General features: G+C 38.0%; 2 protein-coding genes and 1 long non-coding RNA gene across 3 annotated transcripts in view; 2 read left to right on the plus strand and 1 right to left on the minus strand.

The window, feature by feature from the left end:
- Positions 1 to 3,548, plus strand: part of LOC137177001 (kalirin-like) — a 61,563-nt gene extending 58,015 nt beyond the window's left edge. Inside the window, exon 57 of the mRNA XM_067583073.1 lies at positions 1 to 3,548. This exon is cut by the window's left edge and continues 989 nt beyond it. The gene's annotated coding sequence lies outside the window, so the exon portion shown is untranslated.
- Positions 534 to 12,441, minus strand: LOC137177029 (uncharacterized). The gene is made up of 3 exons (XR_010925933.1): positions 12,353 to 12,441; positions 8,853 to 9,008; positions 534 to 622 (listed from the first exon to the last, which is right to left on the minus strand). It is a non-coding gene; the product is annotated as an uncharacterized lncRNA (long non-coding RNA).
- On the plus strand, positions 4,018 to 15,129 carry bco1l (beta-carotene oxygenase 1, like). The gene is made up of 11 exons (XM_067583094.1): positions 4,018 to 7,164; positions 8,868 to 8,996; positions 9,222 to 9,351; positions 9,566 to 9,713; positions 9,803 to 9,950; positions 10,796 to 11,016; positions 11,984 to 12,250; positions 12,332 to 12,437; positions 12,700 to 12,794; positions 13,039 to 13,150; positions 13,255 to 15,129. The coding sequence occupies exons 1-11, from the start codon at positions 7,101 to 7,103 to the stop codon at positions 13,407 to 13,409; spliced, it is 1,575 nt and encodes a 524-aa protein (XP_067439195.1). The 5' UTR covers positions 4,018 to 7,100; the 3' UTR covers positions 13,410 to 15,129.
- The last annotated feature ends 728 nt before the right edge of the window (positions 15,130 to 15,857 follow it).

Raw genomic sequence — 15,857 nt, forward strand, 5'->3', positions numbered from 1 at the left:
TTCTCTTTTTTGCACATTAACATATGAATCCAACTTTAATTTCCCATTTTTCTTATAATTTGTACTAAATTGCACCACAAATTTTACAAAATGTCCTGAAAACGAGCTGTTACACACCTGCAAATTACACAGAAAATTTCCAGGAAATGAGTGTAAAATTGAAGGACCTGTAAAATATCACGTTACCATGGTAACTGTTGAGATATCTTCCTCTGGATCAGATCTGTGTCCTGATTGGCTGCGTTTCCTTAAAACACTTTTTGACCCTGATGGCTCGCGAGTTTTTAAGACGTACGTTACAAAACACACATTTTACACACACACACACACACACACACACACTCCCAGCAGCAGGTACTGTTAGTCTCCTCCCTCCTTCCTGGTGCTTCAACATTCAGCCAAAACACACACACACCTCCTCCGCTCCTCCGTCCTCACCTCGTCCAATCAGACGCCGCCTCCGTCAGGTCGCTCTCTCTCCGGTTTACGGCTCAATCACACTCTGACGACATCACAAACTGTTTTACCTTTCGGGTCAGTGGGAGGGAGATCACATGACCACGTACATCATCATCATCATCACCACCACTACCAGACTGGGATTCCGGGAAGCTGCCGTTGCCTAGCAACAAGAGACAATTAAAATAAAAAAAAATAATAATAAAAAAAAGTTTCCTGGAAGAGAAGAGGTGAAAACGACCCGTCAGACCAATCAGAAGTCTCCTCTGTCATCCTGTTAATAGTGTGTATAAACAGACTGAAGACACACACACACACACACACACACACACTCGCATATACAAACCACTGCTATGACGAAGATGATGATGAAGATTACTATGATGATTATTATAATTAAGAATAATAGAATCTGTTTTTCACCTCTAGTAGAGAAAAAAAAAAAACAAACGAGAGAAACTGTTTGTCATATTAATGTTTGTGAGCGTGTGAGAGAGAGCGTGTGTGTGCGTGTGTGTGTGTGTGTGTGTGTGTGTGTGTAGTAACGCCATCCTGTATGTGTGTGTGTGTGTGTTTTTTCCACTGACAGTTAGGTGGTGTCCCGGTGTAGCGTTGCCATGACGACTTGTTGTGTTTGCGGTGACACCCGTCTTTTTTGTTTTGTTTTTCTTTTTTCCTTTGGGGTCTTATTAGCTAACCAGAGCTGCCGCTGTCGTCCCCCCCCCCCGCCCCCCCCCCTCAACCCTCAACCCTCAACCCCCCCTCCCCCCTCTTCCCTCCTTATAACCCCCCCCCTCCATCCACCACCGTTACCATAGCAACCAGCGGTGGAAGGCCTCATGTGTGCTCTGGTTAGTTTGGATATTCTGAATATGCATTTCTTGTTTCTGTATATAGACCAGACCTCCAACTGCTACTCCACTAACACTGGACACTGTGTCTCTCTGTCCACCTGTCTGTCTGCCTGCCTGGACGACAGACAGACAGACAGACAGACAGGCGGACAGGCAGCACACTGTGACTGTCTGTTTCTACTAAACCTTCAACACGCTCTCTACCTGTCTCTCTCTCTCTCTCTACCTCTGTCTCTCTCTCTCTGTTTCTCTGGTGCCATTCTCAGACAACACCCCGGTCCTTAAGGAGCTACGCGGCCCCGCGGCGTTGCACTACGGAGGGGTTGGAGGTGGAAACGTAGTGCACTATGAAGTCAGTAAGGGAGAGACGTAGCTGTGAAGCTAACTATGAAAGGGTTAAAGGAGGAACGCTGCCTTCAGACGGAGCTCGTGAGGTCGTATCATACAGAGTAACACACACGTTTACTTTCTCATGCGTGTTATCACGCAAGAACTTTACACGCCAAGTTACTGTGTCTTAAATCTGACATGTTTAGAGCTGCAACGATGAGTCCATCACTCGTTTGGAGTCATTTTTTAAGAATAAAATGTCAAAATTCTCTGATTCAAGCTCCTTAAACGTGACAGTAAACTGAATATCTTTGGGTTGTGGACAAAACAAGACATTTAATAGACACAATAATAAGAAAATAATCCACAGATTAATCAATAATGAAACTAATCGTTAGTTGCAGACCTAAACATGTTAAGATGTTAAGTTAAAAGCTCCAGAAGAGCTACTAAATGGACCAAACTGCTGTTTCCAAAGTCAAGAATTAACTTTCAATCTTAACATTAAAGCCAACATGGACAATAATAATAATAATAACAATAATAATAATAATAATAATAAACTGGAAATATGAATCTCTGTAATTCTACAACGACTCCATCTGCTTATAAAGATTGTGTGAGATGATTGAAAGCTCCAGAAAAGCTACTAAACGGACCTCGTGGTGAGAATAACGTGTCCGAAGTCAGGAATGAACTTTTGAGCCAACGTAGACGAGAAGTCGTTAACGAGCTCAAACAAAAATGGAGCGTCTACAATTTAACAACTGCTGATGAAGAGTGTGAGACATGATCGAAAGCTCCAGAACAGTCACTTAATGGACCTTGTAAGATTGATTATGCAATAACAGAGCTCTGTATCACCGGCTCAACTCCCCGTAATCCATCTGTTACTGTTCAAAATATTTAATTAAACAATTTCTTGCAACTTATAATATTTGTTACATGTAAAATTATTAAAGACGAGAACAAAAAGAAGCTCTGAAGAGGTTTAATTGATCAGAAGAGAATCATATTATTGATTAAAAATGGCCCAGTAGTTGTTGTGATTACACGTCGAAATCTGACGTATTTACACTGTAAATGTCTAAAATACAGATTTTAAACTTGTTGAGATTCAGTAACTTGGCGTGTAAGAACGTAAACATCTTGCAGGATAAAACACCTGAGAAACTACATCATGACGTGCGTCATAGCAACGTGTCAGGATACGATAGTGTCCATTTATTTAAAACAAAAATGTAATTAAGCAGCATTATGTTCCTCTCAGATGCAGATTGGCAGATTATAAACACAATTTGTACGTGGTAAATGACGCTACATTAAGCATCGTGGTCAATGTGTGTTGCACTTAAATGTAACGCTGCGTTCAAGTCATGTGGGAGATACTGTTCTTCAGTTTCCCACTTATGAAAAGCGTTCGACTCGATAACAGACGAGACTGAAAAAGCAAACAAGCATGAATTCCTCATCATTCTGCAATTCTACAAACGTCTTGAACGCTCGCAAGTCGTAAATCTCTTTTATCCCACAAGACTTGAACGCAGCAGAAGGTCGTGACTGACTACAGAAATGGACGCTACCTTGTTCCCTTTTCAGAAAGAAGGCCGAATGATTTTTGTGTTTTCAACATGTCAACGTCACGATCGGGAATTTAAAAAAATAAAAAAAGAAGAAGAAGCAGAAAACCACGATAACTAACATTATTAAAAACATCAAACCTTTGAACTCGGAGTGCACCGGTTGGATTTAAGGTGGATTGTAGCGCACTATGAAGGGCGCACGGTGGTGATAGTGCATGTTGAAAGGCGTCAAGTGGAAAGTAGTGCATTATGAAGAGTTTAAGGTGGAATGTAGTGCACTATGAAGGGTGGATCACAGCGCACTTGTGTAAAAAAAAAAGAACACTGGAAGGTTTAAAATGGGAAGTAGTGCACTATTAAGGGTTTAGGATGGAGGGTAGCGTACTATGCAGGGTCTAAGGAGGAAAATAGCACACTATGAAGGGCTTCAGGTGGGCGGCGGTGCACTGTGTGGTATAAAGTGCACTGCAGAAGGTTTAAGCTGTGGAGAAGTGTACTATGGAAGGTTTAGGGTGGAAAATAGTGCACTACGGAGGGCGTAGGGTGCTGTTTGAGACCTAGCCTTGTTGCCGATTGGCAAACTCAACTAACCAATCAAACAGTGTTATTTGTACAAAACTAACAGCTGCTAACTGACTGCTAACAGCTCTCTGTCGTTGTTTGTAATAAACTTCATTTTTCATCCAAGACTATCTGAACGTGTTTATTTTATTTATTTATTGAACTGTGTGGATCCTCTACAGCTACAACACATGTATATATCAATATAGAGCTGCAACTTAGTCAATTAATTGATTAGTCGATCAACAGAACACTAATCAGCAACAATTTTAATTATCAAATAATCATTTTAAAGTCATTTTTAAGCAAAATCTATATATATATAGACAGTAGAAGATCCAGACGACACTGTGGGTGTGTTTCTCTGTGGTTTGTTTATTTGTGTGGTCTTCAGTAATCCTTTCATGTAACGTTCACCACAAAAAGAACAGTTGGATACTCAACAGTTTTTCACTGGTCTTTACACAACCAGGAAGCTTTTCAGAGATTTTGGTCGGAGGAGCAGGACGTCATTACATCTGGTGAACGTCTGCTCTGTCCGACCAAGTGGATGAACTGCTGCTCATAAACAGAACCAACAGGGATCTGCTGCCCCGGTGAGTCCACGGGGTGACAGAGTTAACAAGGGGAGGTGAAATCTGCCTCGACATATCACCTGTTCCACCTTTTCCCCTCTGGGAGGCGCCACAGAACACTGAAAACCAGCAGAGACTGGAACAGTTTCTTCTGCCTGAGCAAAAACCCTGGACACTATAATACCCACTGCACCTGTAGATTATATAGATCTGTTTTAGTCTAAAATACAAAATGTGCAATATATTCCACTCACTGCTGTATATACTGTATATAACCATGATATATACATTATGTATATAAAGTAACATCTTCTTTTATCATTTAATATTTATCTCATCACTGTTCTTTGCACTATTTGTTTCCTGTTTACAGAAACAGTTTCACATGTATATAGTTACTCTTTGTATATTCCTGAAGATTGTTGTGTTGTTATTCTGTGTGGGAACATTAAGAACCACTAAACCAGATTCTGATATTTGCTGGTTTCATCTTCTCAAACGTTTCTGTAAACAAAGACAGATGATAGAAGAGCTGGAACAGTCTGGTAAGTTCATCACTTTACTGTAATGCAGCCGTTAAAACAAGGAAAAGACTAAACTTATCACAATATTATAATATCCAAAATATAAGACAATATCTTGTCTCATATCACGATATTGATAATATAATATCGATATATTTCCCAGCCTTAATTATTATGTTATTATGAGATATTTTCTCATTATTTCTAGACATTATTCTGTTTTTACAAGAAGCTTTTCTTGTAAAAACACAAAACTTTAATCCTTATTTTGTAAATATCTTTAAAACAAACTTTTCTCATTATAATAAGTTGTTGTTAAAACAATAAGAATATACAGTAAATACACATACACCTTATCATCTAATTTTTATATTAATTACTGATCTGTTTATTTTTATGTATTTATTCTACTATTATTATTGTTTTTGTTGTTACTCTGTTATGATAAATGTTCAGTATTTTAGTGAAACTTACAGATTGAGGAAGAATTTTTCAGGTATTTTTCAGGTATGAGGGTTTTTTTTGCTTTTTGAAAAACATTTGAAAGATAAAAACAGAAAGAAAGAGTGTTATTGAAACGTCAGTTATACAATAAAATAATGATCATTTCCTCTTGAATTCAGGCTTCAGTTTGACTCTTGTACATGCAGGTGCAGCAGCTGATTGGACGCAGCGTTGGCGTAGTTCATATCAGACCTGTGACCTACAAATAAACTCTGATTGGAGCAGCTGTAAAGACATAAACTGATTTAACCAATTACACAGAGAGAGATACGACCGACCGGTCTGAAGGTCAAACTCTGACGCTCAGATATCAACTCGCATATATGCAGACAGTCAGAAATTAAATATAACTTTAAATATAACATTTAAAATAACAGATTTTGTTTTGATAATTAAAACTTTATCAAGATTAATTGATCCAAACCTTTGCTTTGTTCTTATAATTTAATAAAAATATAAATTCATGATGTCAGTGAGGAGGTCAAACATTTCAACTCAAATATGGAAGCAGATAATCTGGACTTGTAACTTAATTTTCCATCATTATTATTATTTATTTATTTATTTATTATTCAGTTATTGTCATTTAGTTCTGTCTTTTATGTTTTCTGTCCTCTCGCTGAATTATGAAGATGTTTACTTGTTTGTTTGTTCTTGTAGGAGCCAAAAAAACAGAAAATATTTGCAGTAAATGTTGTTTATTTATGTCAGAGCTGGATATCATTTAACGTGATACCGGTAGAGTACTTCCTCACTTCATCTGATACCTTTTTTTTTCCTCTACTTCATTCGACAGGTGACTGTATGAGTTGTAGCCGCTGTGGTAGTCGACCAATCACGTGTCACATTAAATTAAAGAGCGTTTGTGTTGATTGGCTGCAAGCAAAACCAACAACTAGTCATTTTTTATTATATCTGAGTACAAAAAAGATCAAATGCAGGAATCTTTTGACTGGAGAAGTTTTGATACTAGTTTGTTATTTCCTTAAAAGTATCTCACAAAATGTAAATTATGAGTCAATATTTTACTGGTAAACAGTTTCACCACAAATACCAACAGTTATAAACTTACTCATATATTATATACGTATTAAAATAAGAAGCCTGTAGTCTTTTTCAACATGTACTTTATATAGAAACATATATAGTTGAAATAAATAGCTGAATATACATTTAATGATATATTTCAGCGTTGTGTCCCAGTCGGTGTTGGTTCGGGTGATAATGAGCAGATGTTATAACACATGATAAACCAATTTAGATTTAAAGTTGATTTGTGTGCCGCAGGTAAACCATAAATACTGTGATTGATAACAACAGTACTGTCACTGAAAGGTCAATTTGGGATTTTACAACAAGCTGTAATGAAACTTCACTAAAACTGTGAAAAAAAGAATGATACATGATGATAATTTATAAAGAGATAAGTTTAAATCTGTCACAATTAACAGTGAATACTTTATTTATTATTAATATTATATGTAGTGAAGACTGAGTGCTTCTATGGAGGTCAGAAGCCGCCACACGACCCCAGTACACCGTCTTTTATTGTGAACAGCAGAGTGAAGTCCACCGCAGTCCTGTTACACAAGTTTACAGGTTGAGTTTTTCTTCAACCTGGGAACATCACGTAGACCGACGGAGGCTATATAAGAGCAGCGGTGCACAGTCAGCTGGTGAGGAACGGTTGGAAATATATATACGAGAAAAATGCAGACGATATTTGGCAAAAATGGAACAGAAACTCCGGAGCCGGTAAAAGCTCAGGTGAAAGGTGAGTCTGACCCTAAAATACTGATATAATAGAAACATAATACTGTTTATTATAATAACAGGAAGTTACAAAATATCTCTGATTGTTGTTATATTCAGTGGTGGAAGAAATGCTCAGATTCTTTACTTCAGTAAAAGTAGTTACACCAAAAATTACTCCTTTACAAGAAAAAGTCCTGCATTTAAGCAGTTATGGAAGTACATTTACTCAAGTATTTAAGTACAGTTTCTACTCCACTACATTTATTTGACAGCTTTAGTTACTTTTCAGATGAAGATTTGACACAATGGATAATATAACAAGCTTTTAAAATACAACACATTGTTAAAGATGAAACCAGTGGTTTCCAACCTTTTTGTCTTTTGACGTCTTACAAAAAGCAGTGTGTAGTCGGGGTCACATTTCACATGTCTATGAGTTGTTAACAGCTCCACCAAATAGTGATTTTTCCCTCTAAACTTCTCACATGCTTTCATTTCAATAAATGTTCAAATGATCCAATATTTCAGCAAAAATCAAAGATTAGAGAAAAAGTCCAAAAACTGAAAACAGATTTGTGTATCAGAACTTTGTTTTTTCTTCTTTCCTCTCCCATTAATCATCTCACCACCCCTCAGATTTATCTGCTGACCCTTTGGAGGGGCCCGACCCCTAGGTTGGGAACCACTGGACTAAACTAGCTAACTGTATATAAAGTAGTGTAAACTAGCTCCACCTCCAGCAGCTACAACAGTAACATGCTGCTCTAACACTGATGCTTCACTATTAATAATCTAATGATGTCATATATAATAATATATCAGTCAGAGGGACCAAACCACTACTTTTACTGCAATACTTTAACTACATCAAGCTCATAATACTTATGTACTTTTACTGCAATACTTTAACTACATCAAGCTCATAATACTTATGTACTTTTACTGCAATACTTTAACTACATCAAGCTCATAATACTTATGTACTTTTACTGCAATACTTTAACTACATCAAGCTCATAATACTTATGTACTTTTACTGCAATACTTTAACTACATCAAGCTCATAATACTTATGTACTTTTACTGCAATACTTTAACTACATCAAGCTCATAATACTTATGTACTTTTACTGCAATACTTTAACTACATCAAGCTCATAATACACCAAATAGTGATTTTTCCCTCTAAACTTCTCACATTGTTTTTATTTTCTTGTTTACATATTTTTCTTTATTTACCTCTTACTGAACATTAACTTCAGCTTTTGTTATTGCAGAAGGACATTTGGTTTGCAGTGAGGCATTAAACACACAGATCACATGATACATCGATACGTGTTTTTCTATTTAACTGTTTTTATGCACATTTTTTTATTTGGAAACACCGGAATTTAAAAAAAAAACAGAAATATATGTAAAACGTAAATATAATCAAATAAATCAGGATAAAAATGAAAGAGTGAATGAATGATGACATACATGAATCATGTGACTTAAACATCAGATCTGTGTGGAGCGATGATGAGGAGACTGTAACCTTCCTCACATCAACACATGAAACTATCAGAAACGTTTCCCGTCGTTTGAGCTTTGACTGTCGCTCTTTTATCTCTATTCACATTTTACGGACATTCAGTGGTTGAGATTCGGATGGAAACGTAGTTAGTGACAGCATCAGTGAGTGTGTGTGTGTGTGTGACCTTTGACCTGTGCTTGCTGCAGGCTCTATCCCGGCCTGGCTGCAGGGGACTCTGCTGAGGAACGGGCCCGGTCTGTTCTCTGTGGGCAACTCGGAGTACAACCACTGGTTCGACGGCATGTCGCTCATCCACAGCTTCACCTTCAGCGGCGGTGAGTCTCTCTCTACACCGGCAGACAAAATGACACAGCTTTACCTCACTGTCAGTATGTGACAATATGTATGTAGTATTAGAAAAGTTTAAAAAACAACAACTGTGTACTTCCAGAAGACTTGAGACTCTAGAACATGAGGATTTGAGACTTGGTTCGGTTTTGAAGTCCATGTGACAGATCTGGTTTCTGGCGTCGTCGTTTACAGTGTTGTTGTTGTTTCAGGCGAAGTGTTTTACAGAAGTAAGTTCCTGAAGAGCGACACCTACAAGAGAAACGTCAAGGCCGACCGGATCGTCGTCTCCGAGTTTGGAACCATGATCTACCCAGATCCCTGCAAAAACATCTTCTCCAGGTAGAGTCCATCCAGGTCACATGTAAACCTGTTTCAGTCCAGCTATGTTACAGTACAACAGTTATGTCTAGTTAAGCTGTGGTAAAGGAGGTGATTGTTTCCAAAGAAAGTATCAAACATGTCATAAACTGGTTGGACTGGGAGTCTTCTGTCTAGTAGAAACCAGTAAACTGAAACAAATGAGTGAGAAAACCTTTTCTCACTTTCTCACCAGAGCGTTCACGCATCTCTGCAACGTTATCCCCGACTTCACCGACAACAACCTGATCAACATCATCCGCTACGGTCAGGACTACTACGCCTCCTCTGAGGTCAACTACATGAACCAGATTGACCCTGTTACCCTGGAAACGGTCGGCAGGGTGAGTATCGATAGACCGAGAAGAAGAAGAAGAAGAAGAAGAAGAAGCAGATCCAATAACGTCACTGTGACCGTTCCTCTGAATTCCAGATTAACTACAGGAACCACATCGCCCTGAACTTGGCGACGGCTCATCCTCACTACGACAACGAGGGCAACACGTACAACATGGGCACCGCCATCATGGGCCTCGGCCGGCCCAAATACGTCATCTTCAAAGTCCCAGCTGATGCCTCAGGTACAGTTTATCCTCAAAACCTACAAACAGCGTGTTGACGTCCAGATGGAGGACGGAACCATCGACTGTTTGTTGAAATTACATCTTTCTAAAGTTAATTTATCCCTGGACGTACCGGACCACAGCTTCAGCTTCGTTTACAGCAAAGTTGCTTAATTGTGTCTGAACTCGAGAAGTCATGTTTTTATCACATCAGAGCTCCGAGTGATGGTTTACGACGCATGACGGACGATCACTGTGATCTATGTCACAGTTCATTGAGTTTACATGATTATATATATGATTATTTGTGAGATTTCAAGATTAAAGTTATTGTATTTTAACAAAAAAATATATGAATTTTCGGGTTTAACATGTTCTGTTAGGATTACAAGTCTTCTACTTAATGAGTTGTTGAGATTGGAAATAGCAAATCTGCATGTATGAAAATTAAAATTAAATTTAATTAAAAAAATAAAGTATTTAAAAGCAAAAAAACCCAACAACAAACATACAATAAGGAGAAAAGAGCTATAATAAAATATATAAAAACATGCATGAAATGTAAGAATTTAACAACACCAAACAGAGCTGTTGGTGAGTTTATCACTGTATTTACACATTTCCTTAAAGAGTAAATAAACTCCATTATGTGTATGAATATTGCAGCAGATAGGAGCTGTTCCTGTTTTATTGGCTGAGCCCCAAAGACCAGCCAATAACACATGAGCAGTTTGGTACCTAAAGTCAACCGTTAGAAGACTTGTTGTTCTTTTATGACTCCTTCAATGCAGGTTATAAATGCAAAAAGCACAGTGAAACCTTTTATAATAGCAATAACAGTAATACTGAGTTGTATATTTCAGATAAAGAGAATAAGAAGCCGGCGTTGAGGAAGGTGCAGCAGATCTGCTCGATTCCTTTCCGTTCCGCTCTGTCCCCGAGTTACTTCCACAGCTTCGGCATGACTGAAAACTACATCGTGTTCGTGGAGCAGCCTTTCACGCTGGACATCGTCAAACTGGCCACCGCCTACTTCAGAGGAGTCAACTGGGGAAGCTGCCTCAAATTAGACAAGGAAGACATCGTAAGTAACCCAACTTTCATTGATGGACGGTGGCGCCGGCGGCGGTCAGCAGGATCGGCCTTTTGGGGCCTTAAACAGGATTATTTTTATTTTGTGCAACAGTTAACTACAATTATTGATAATTAAAGAAGAAAAAAATTTTCTGAAACTTAAACAAAAACCTGATCCGTGCAGTGTTGTTCTTATGGAAAGCAAATATTAAAAAAAAGTGCACAAAACAGGACATTATAGAATATTTCATTCAATGTTAATGTCAATTATATAATCAGTGATGGAAATGAAATATTAACCTAAGTACTGTACTTAAGTACAATTTTAAGGTATTACAGGTACTTTTCAGAGGGAAATGTATTTTTTTATTGCACTACATTTATCTGACATCTGTGTTTATGAGTTACTATACAGATTGATATTTAACATACAATCAGTTTTTGAATTATAATCCATTGTTACAGATCAACAGTATATGAAGAAGTTAAAATTGGCTCCATTTCAACCAACTAAAATAATAAAGAAGTACTTTTACTTTTGATATTGTAATTACGTCTTGTTGCAAATACTTCTGTACTTTTACTACAGTAAAAATTTAAATGCAGGATTTTTACTTGTAATGTAGTATTTTATAGTGTTGTATTGCTACTTTAGAATCAGAATCAGGTTTATTGCAAAGTAGGTTTGCACATACAAGGAATTTGCCTCGTTTGTGTACAACAGTCAAAAATTACATTAAATAATCCTTAATAATATTTTACTGAAGTAAATTATCTAAATGATCTTTGGTTTTAGCACACCCCAAATGAATTTAGATTTAATTAGCCCTAAAAAGTTTCATAGAAACAGTAAAAGTTTAAAAGTTTTTAGTTATTTCATTCAGTCAGAATCAGCATTAAAGGGATTGATTAATACAAATGTATGTATAAATTGTTATTAATGATCAGCTATATGACCTCTCTCTCTCCTCTCTTAGACCTTGTTCCACGTCATCAACAGAAAGACGGGGAAGGCCGTCTCCACGCGTTTCTACGGCGACGCCATGGTGGTCTTCCACCATGTCAACGCCTACGAGGACGACGGCCACGTGGTGTTCGACCTGATCAGCTACAAGGACAGCAACCTGTACGACATGTTCTACATCCAGAACATGAGAAAGGAGACCAGCAACTTCATAGAATCCAACACCAGTTTCTCCCCGCCGGTCGTCCAGAGGTTCGTCCTGCCGCTCGACGTCCACAAGGTACAAAAACACAGCCTGAAACACTTTACTGTCGACTTTACCGTTTTATGAGCTGTATGAAGAGTTTGATGTGTCCTCCAGGAATCTCCCAGAGGGACTAACCTGGTGACGCTGACGGACACGAAGGCCCAGGCGGTGATGCAGGAGGACGGATCCGTCTACTGCCAGCCGGACTCTCTGTTCGAAGGTTCGACTGACGCTGGAGCTGCAACTAACCTTTAGTTTCTCATTTTGTCTATAAAACAATTTAAAAAACTTGAATTAATAGATTCAAAAGTAGTGGTTTAATCTAAAACTGAAAAATATCCTTCATGACATAAAAAAGTCACATTTGAGAAGCTGGAACCAGTGAAATTTTGGGCGATTATCAAAATAATTACTTTTCTGTGAGTCTCTTTGACGTAAACGCCGTTCAATCCTCCCGACTAACGACTCTGGTCCTTCCTCAGGTCTGGAGCTGCCAGGGATCAACTATAACTTCAACACTAAAAAGTACAGATACTTCTACGGCTCCAGGGTGGAGTGGACGCCTCATCCCAACAAGGTCAAACACCTCAAAGCTGCTACCAACACCATCATTATCTAAAGGAACAAAACAACCTCCAACTACTGTCACCTTCCCAGCCAATTTATTTTTTGACAGTCCTTTTATAATTCTTTGTTTCTTGTCTTTGATTTGGGGGACAATCAGTTCCCATAATGCTTTGAGGGATTCAGTGAGTTAGCTGGAGACCAATATATATATTTGATACTCCACGTGACTTCTCTTTCGTTCTTTCATCCAACAGATCGCCAAATTTGACATCGTCAACAGGAAACACATCGAGTGGCAGCAAGAGAACTGCTATCCTTCAGAGCCGGTGTTCGTGGCGTCACCGGGAGCCGTGGAGGAAGATGACGGTGAGGGCGTCTTCTACCAAACGGCAGCAACTTTATTGCTAATTTTTTGCTTTCATTGCGGAGTGGATCGTTTCATCACTTCTTCTCTTTTTTTCTTCCTGCAGGGGTGATCTTGTCGTCCGTCATCTCTCCAGATCCGAACATCTCTCCCTTCATGCTCGTCCTCAACGCCAAAACCTTCGAGGAGATCGCCCGAGCCGCCATTCCCGCCAGCGTCCACATGGACCTTCACGGACATTTCATCCCCGCCGCCGTCTGACGGCCAAATCACGACTGAGTTAGATATTTATTATTTGGTTTGAGAAATGGAGTCTTCACACCTCTTTTTATGTTCTTTGTTTCCTTTTTTCAGCACTTTAACAGACTGATTTTAATTAATATTTAAAACAGGAAACAGAAGCTGCATCAGGCCAACAATGTTTATGTTGTACATGATAACTTTTCCATTAAACATATTGACGTTGAGCCACTTTGATTCTAATGACCTCTATCGCCTCCCGCAGGACGTTACAGGTACTACAGGTAGCCGGACCAACATCTTACCTATGAATACCACCAATACTAAGTCTTGTTTTGTCGGAAGTAGTTTGTTAAAGATGTATTCACCTCATAAATGGTGTCACACGTGATCGTACATTTGACATTTTTGATAATACGTATCCCTTTCAGCATCAATACATCTGATCTTGTCGTAAATATCAAACATGTTTAAAATAATCGTAATTTCAGCACCTGCTCGGTTTTTATAGAGTAAACTTTTAATTGTTTTTCATTTGCATCGCAAATATTCAACATCAGGGAGCCGTCGGAGGCCGGACTGTTCTGTCTGAACTGTTTTCGCCTCTTTTCAGGTTAAAAATTGGGGAATTCTGGATGAAAATCTTCGTTTTCTATCTGTTAGTTTTGAAGATGACAGACTGTAACTCTAAACTTGAACGCAACAACAGGTAGACCTGCATCATCACCATGACAACATATGTTTGACAGAAAATAAATCTGATTAAATGCTGATGGATTATCTCTCTGCAGCAAGTTTCAAGTCTCTTTTAAGTTGATTTTTTATGGAAATAAAAACAGCTGCCTGGAGGAAAGGAAATCAGTCTAAAGGATGGAAAACGATCAGTGGTGAAAGAAATAAAGGATGTGAACATTTTAAAGGTCTGTTCACGTGTTTTAACACAAGTGTCTGTAAACTGGTCAGTTATTTAACGCTGTAAGAACTTTGCTCTGGTTCCAGGTTACGGATTCATTATGAACATTTTTATCTCTCCTCTTTCTTATAAGCAAAGAATAATGTAGAAAATATTCAGGTAACCGTCACTTTCACCGGTTAAAACAACAAACATCGTTGTTTAGTTAACGTCTGCAAGCCTAAAGGTGTTTGTGGTTCCACTCGCTGACACCAGTGTAGGATCAGGACTGGACTTTATGTCATCAGAAGTACAGCTTTATGTAGGTGATCTAACAGTTTGAATTCTTAACTCTTCTAACTCCATCTGATTCACTTTGCTCCAGTTTCCACCGTGGCGATGAAGCGGGCTAATGCTAATGCTAATGCTAATGCTAACTCCAGGAGCTGCCAACAGTCCTCGTCCTCGTACTCTGTGAGGAAAAATAAATCACTAAACTCTCCATGAACATGAGCGTTATAGAACATACACGCCAACATAAAAGCAAATTTGCCCAAAAAGGTTATTTCTGTTCCATTTCTGTCCTCTTTGTCCTGTTGCGAGCAGCAGCAGTGATTTACAGCGTGGTTTGGTTGTGTGGTGTAACTGTGTTTGTTTGCTGTCTAGTGTGGAACATATTATTTTGTTTTTTGTCTTTTTGATGTGAAGTGCTTCTTGTTGCATCTTATTAGTATACTGTAACAATTAATCACTAGTCAATAAAACATCAGAAAAACATCTAATAGTCTCCTAGTAGAGTGTAAGGTGACAAATTTCTTATTTTGTCTAATAAACGCTTCCAAAAATTTATTTCAAAGACAAAAATGAGCTTTTGAAAACCTTCATCAAATGTTTGATAGTTCAAATGTTGATTAATTAGTTATCAAAATATCTGTAGATTAATTTTTTCGACTGATTGTTTAATTGTTGCAGCTCTACAACAGAGAAACAGTGTCGACTCTTCTCTGCTCAACTTTTCATCTATATCAGATCAATACTTTCAGCTGATCAACTCGTACCTTCAGTTTAACTGTCAGATTCGTATTTAATCAACATTTCATCTCATTTTCAGGATCTGCAGGTTGTCAACACTGATCAGACTTCTCACATGACAAAAAGTGCAGATTGTCAATGGAACCGTTGAGTTTTAGGTATTTTTAACTTGAGTTGCCTTTAATTACATGAATAAATTAATAAGGAATTCAAACATATCTGGGTTCAAATTTTATAAAATACTATCAAACCCAAAGATTTCTGCATCTGGCAGTCAGTTTAGATGAGAAAGTTGGCGGCAACGTTTCAGATTTTTAGTTTTGTTTTGTAGGAAAATGTGTTTATACTCTCAGCCGTGTTTTTAACACTACTACTGAAATATTAAAATTAATTCATCAATTGCACGGAAGTGTCTGGCTGCCAAAATTAAACCACACTGAAAGTAAATTTCCCATTTGTGTACAGATGATGTACGACAAAAATAAAATTTCAACATACAATTTTCATTTTTTGAACGTTAGAAATTAAATAAAAAATGCTAGAAA

Source organism: Thunnus thynnus, chromosome 24 (assembly GCF_963924715.1).
Source record: "Thunnus thynnus chromosome 24, fThuThy2.1, whole genome shotgun sequence".
NCBI lineage: Eukaryota > Metazoa > Chordata > Actinopteri > Scombriformes > Scombridae > Thunnus > Thunnus thynnus.

What these genes read in the sequence shown, in the direction of transcription:
- bco1l (XM_067583094.1), top strand. Translation starts at nt 7,101, where the DNA reads ATGCAGACGATATTTGGCAAAAATGGAACAGAAACTCCGGAGCCGGTA. An exon ending in GGTAAAAGCTCAGGTGAAAG is followed by an intron (nt 7,165 to 8,867) that starts GTGAGTCTGACC and finishes TGCTTGCTGCAG; the next exon opens with GCTCTATCCCGGCCTGGCTG. An exon ending in AGCCGTGGAGGAAGATGACG is followed by an intron (nt 13,151 to 13,254) that starts GTGAGGGCGTCT and finishes TTCTTCCTGCAG; the next exon opens with GGGTGATCTTGTCGTCCGTC.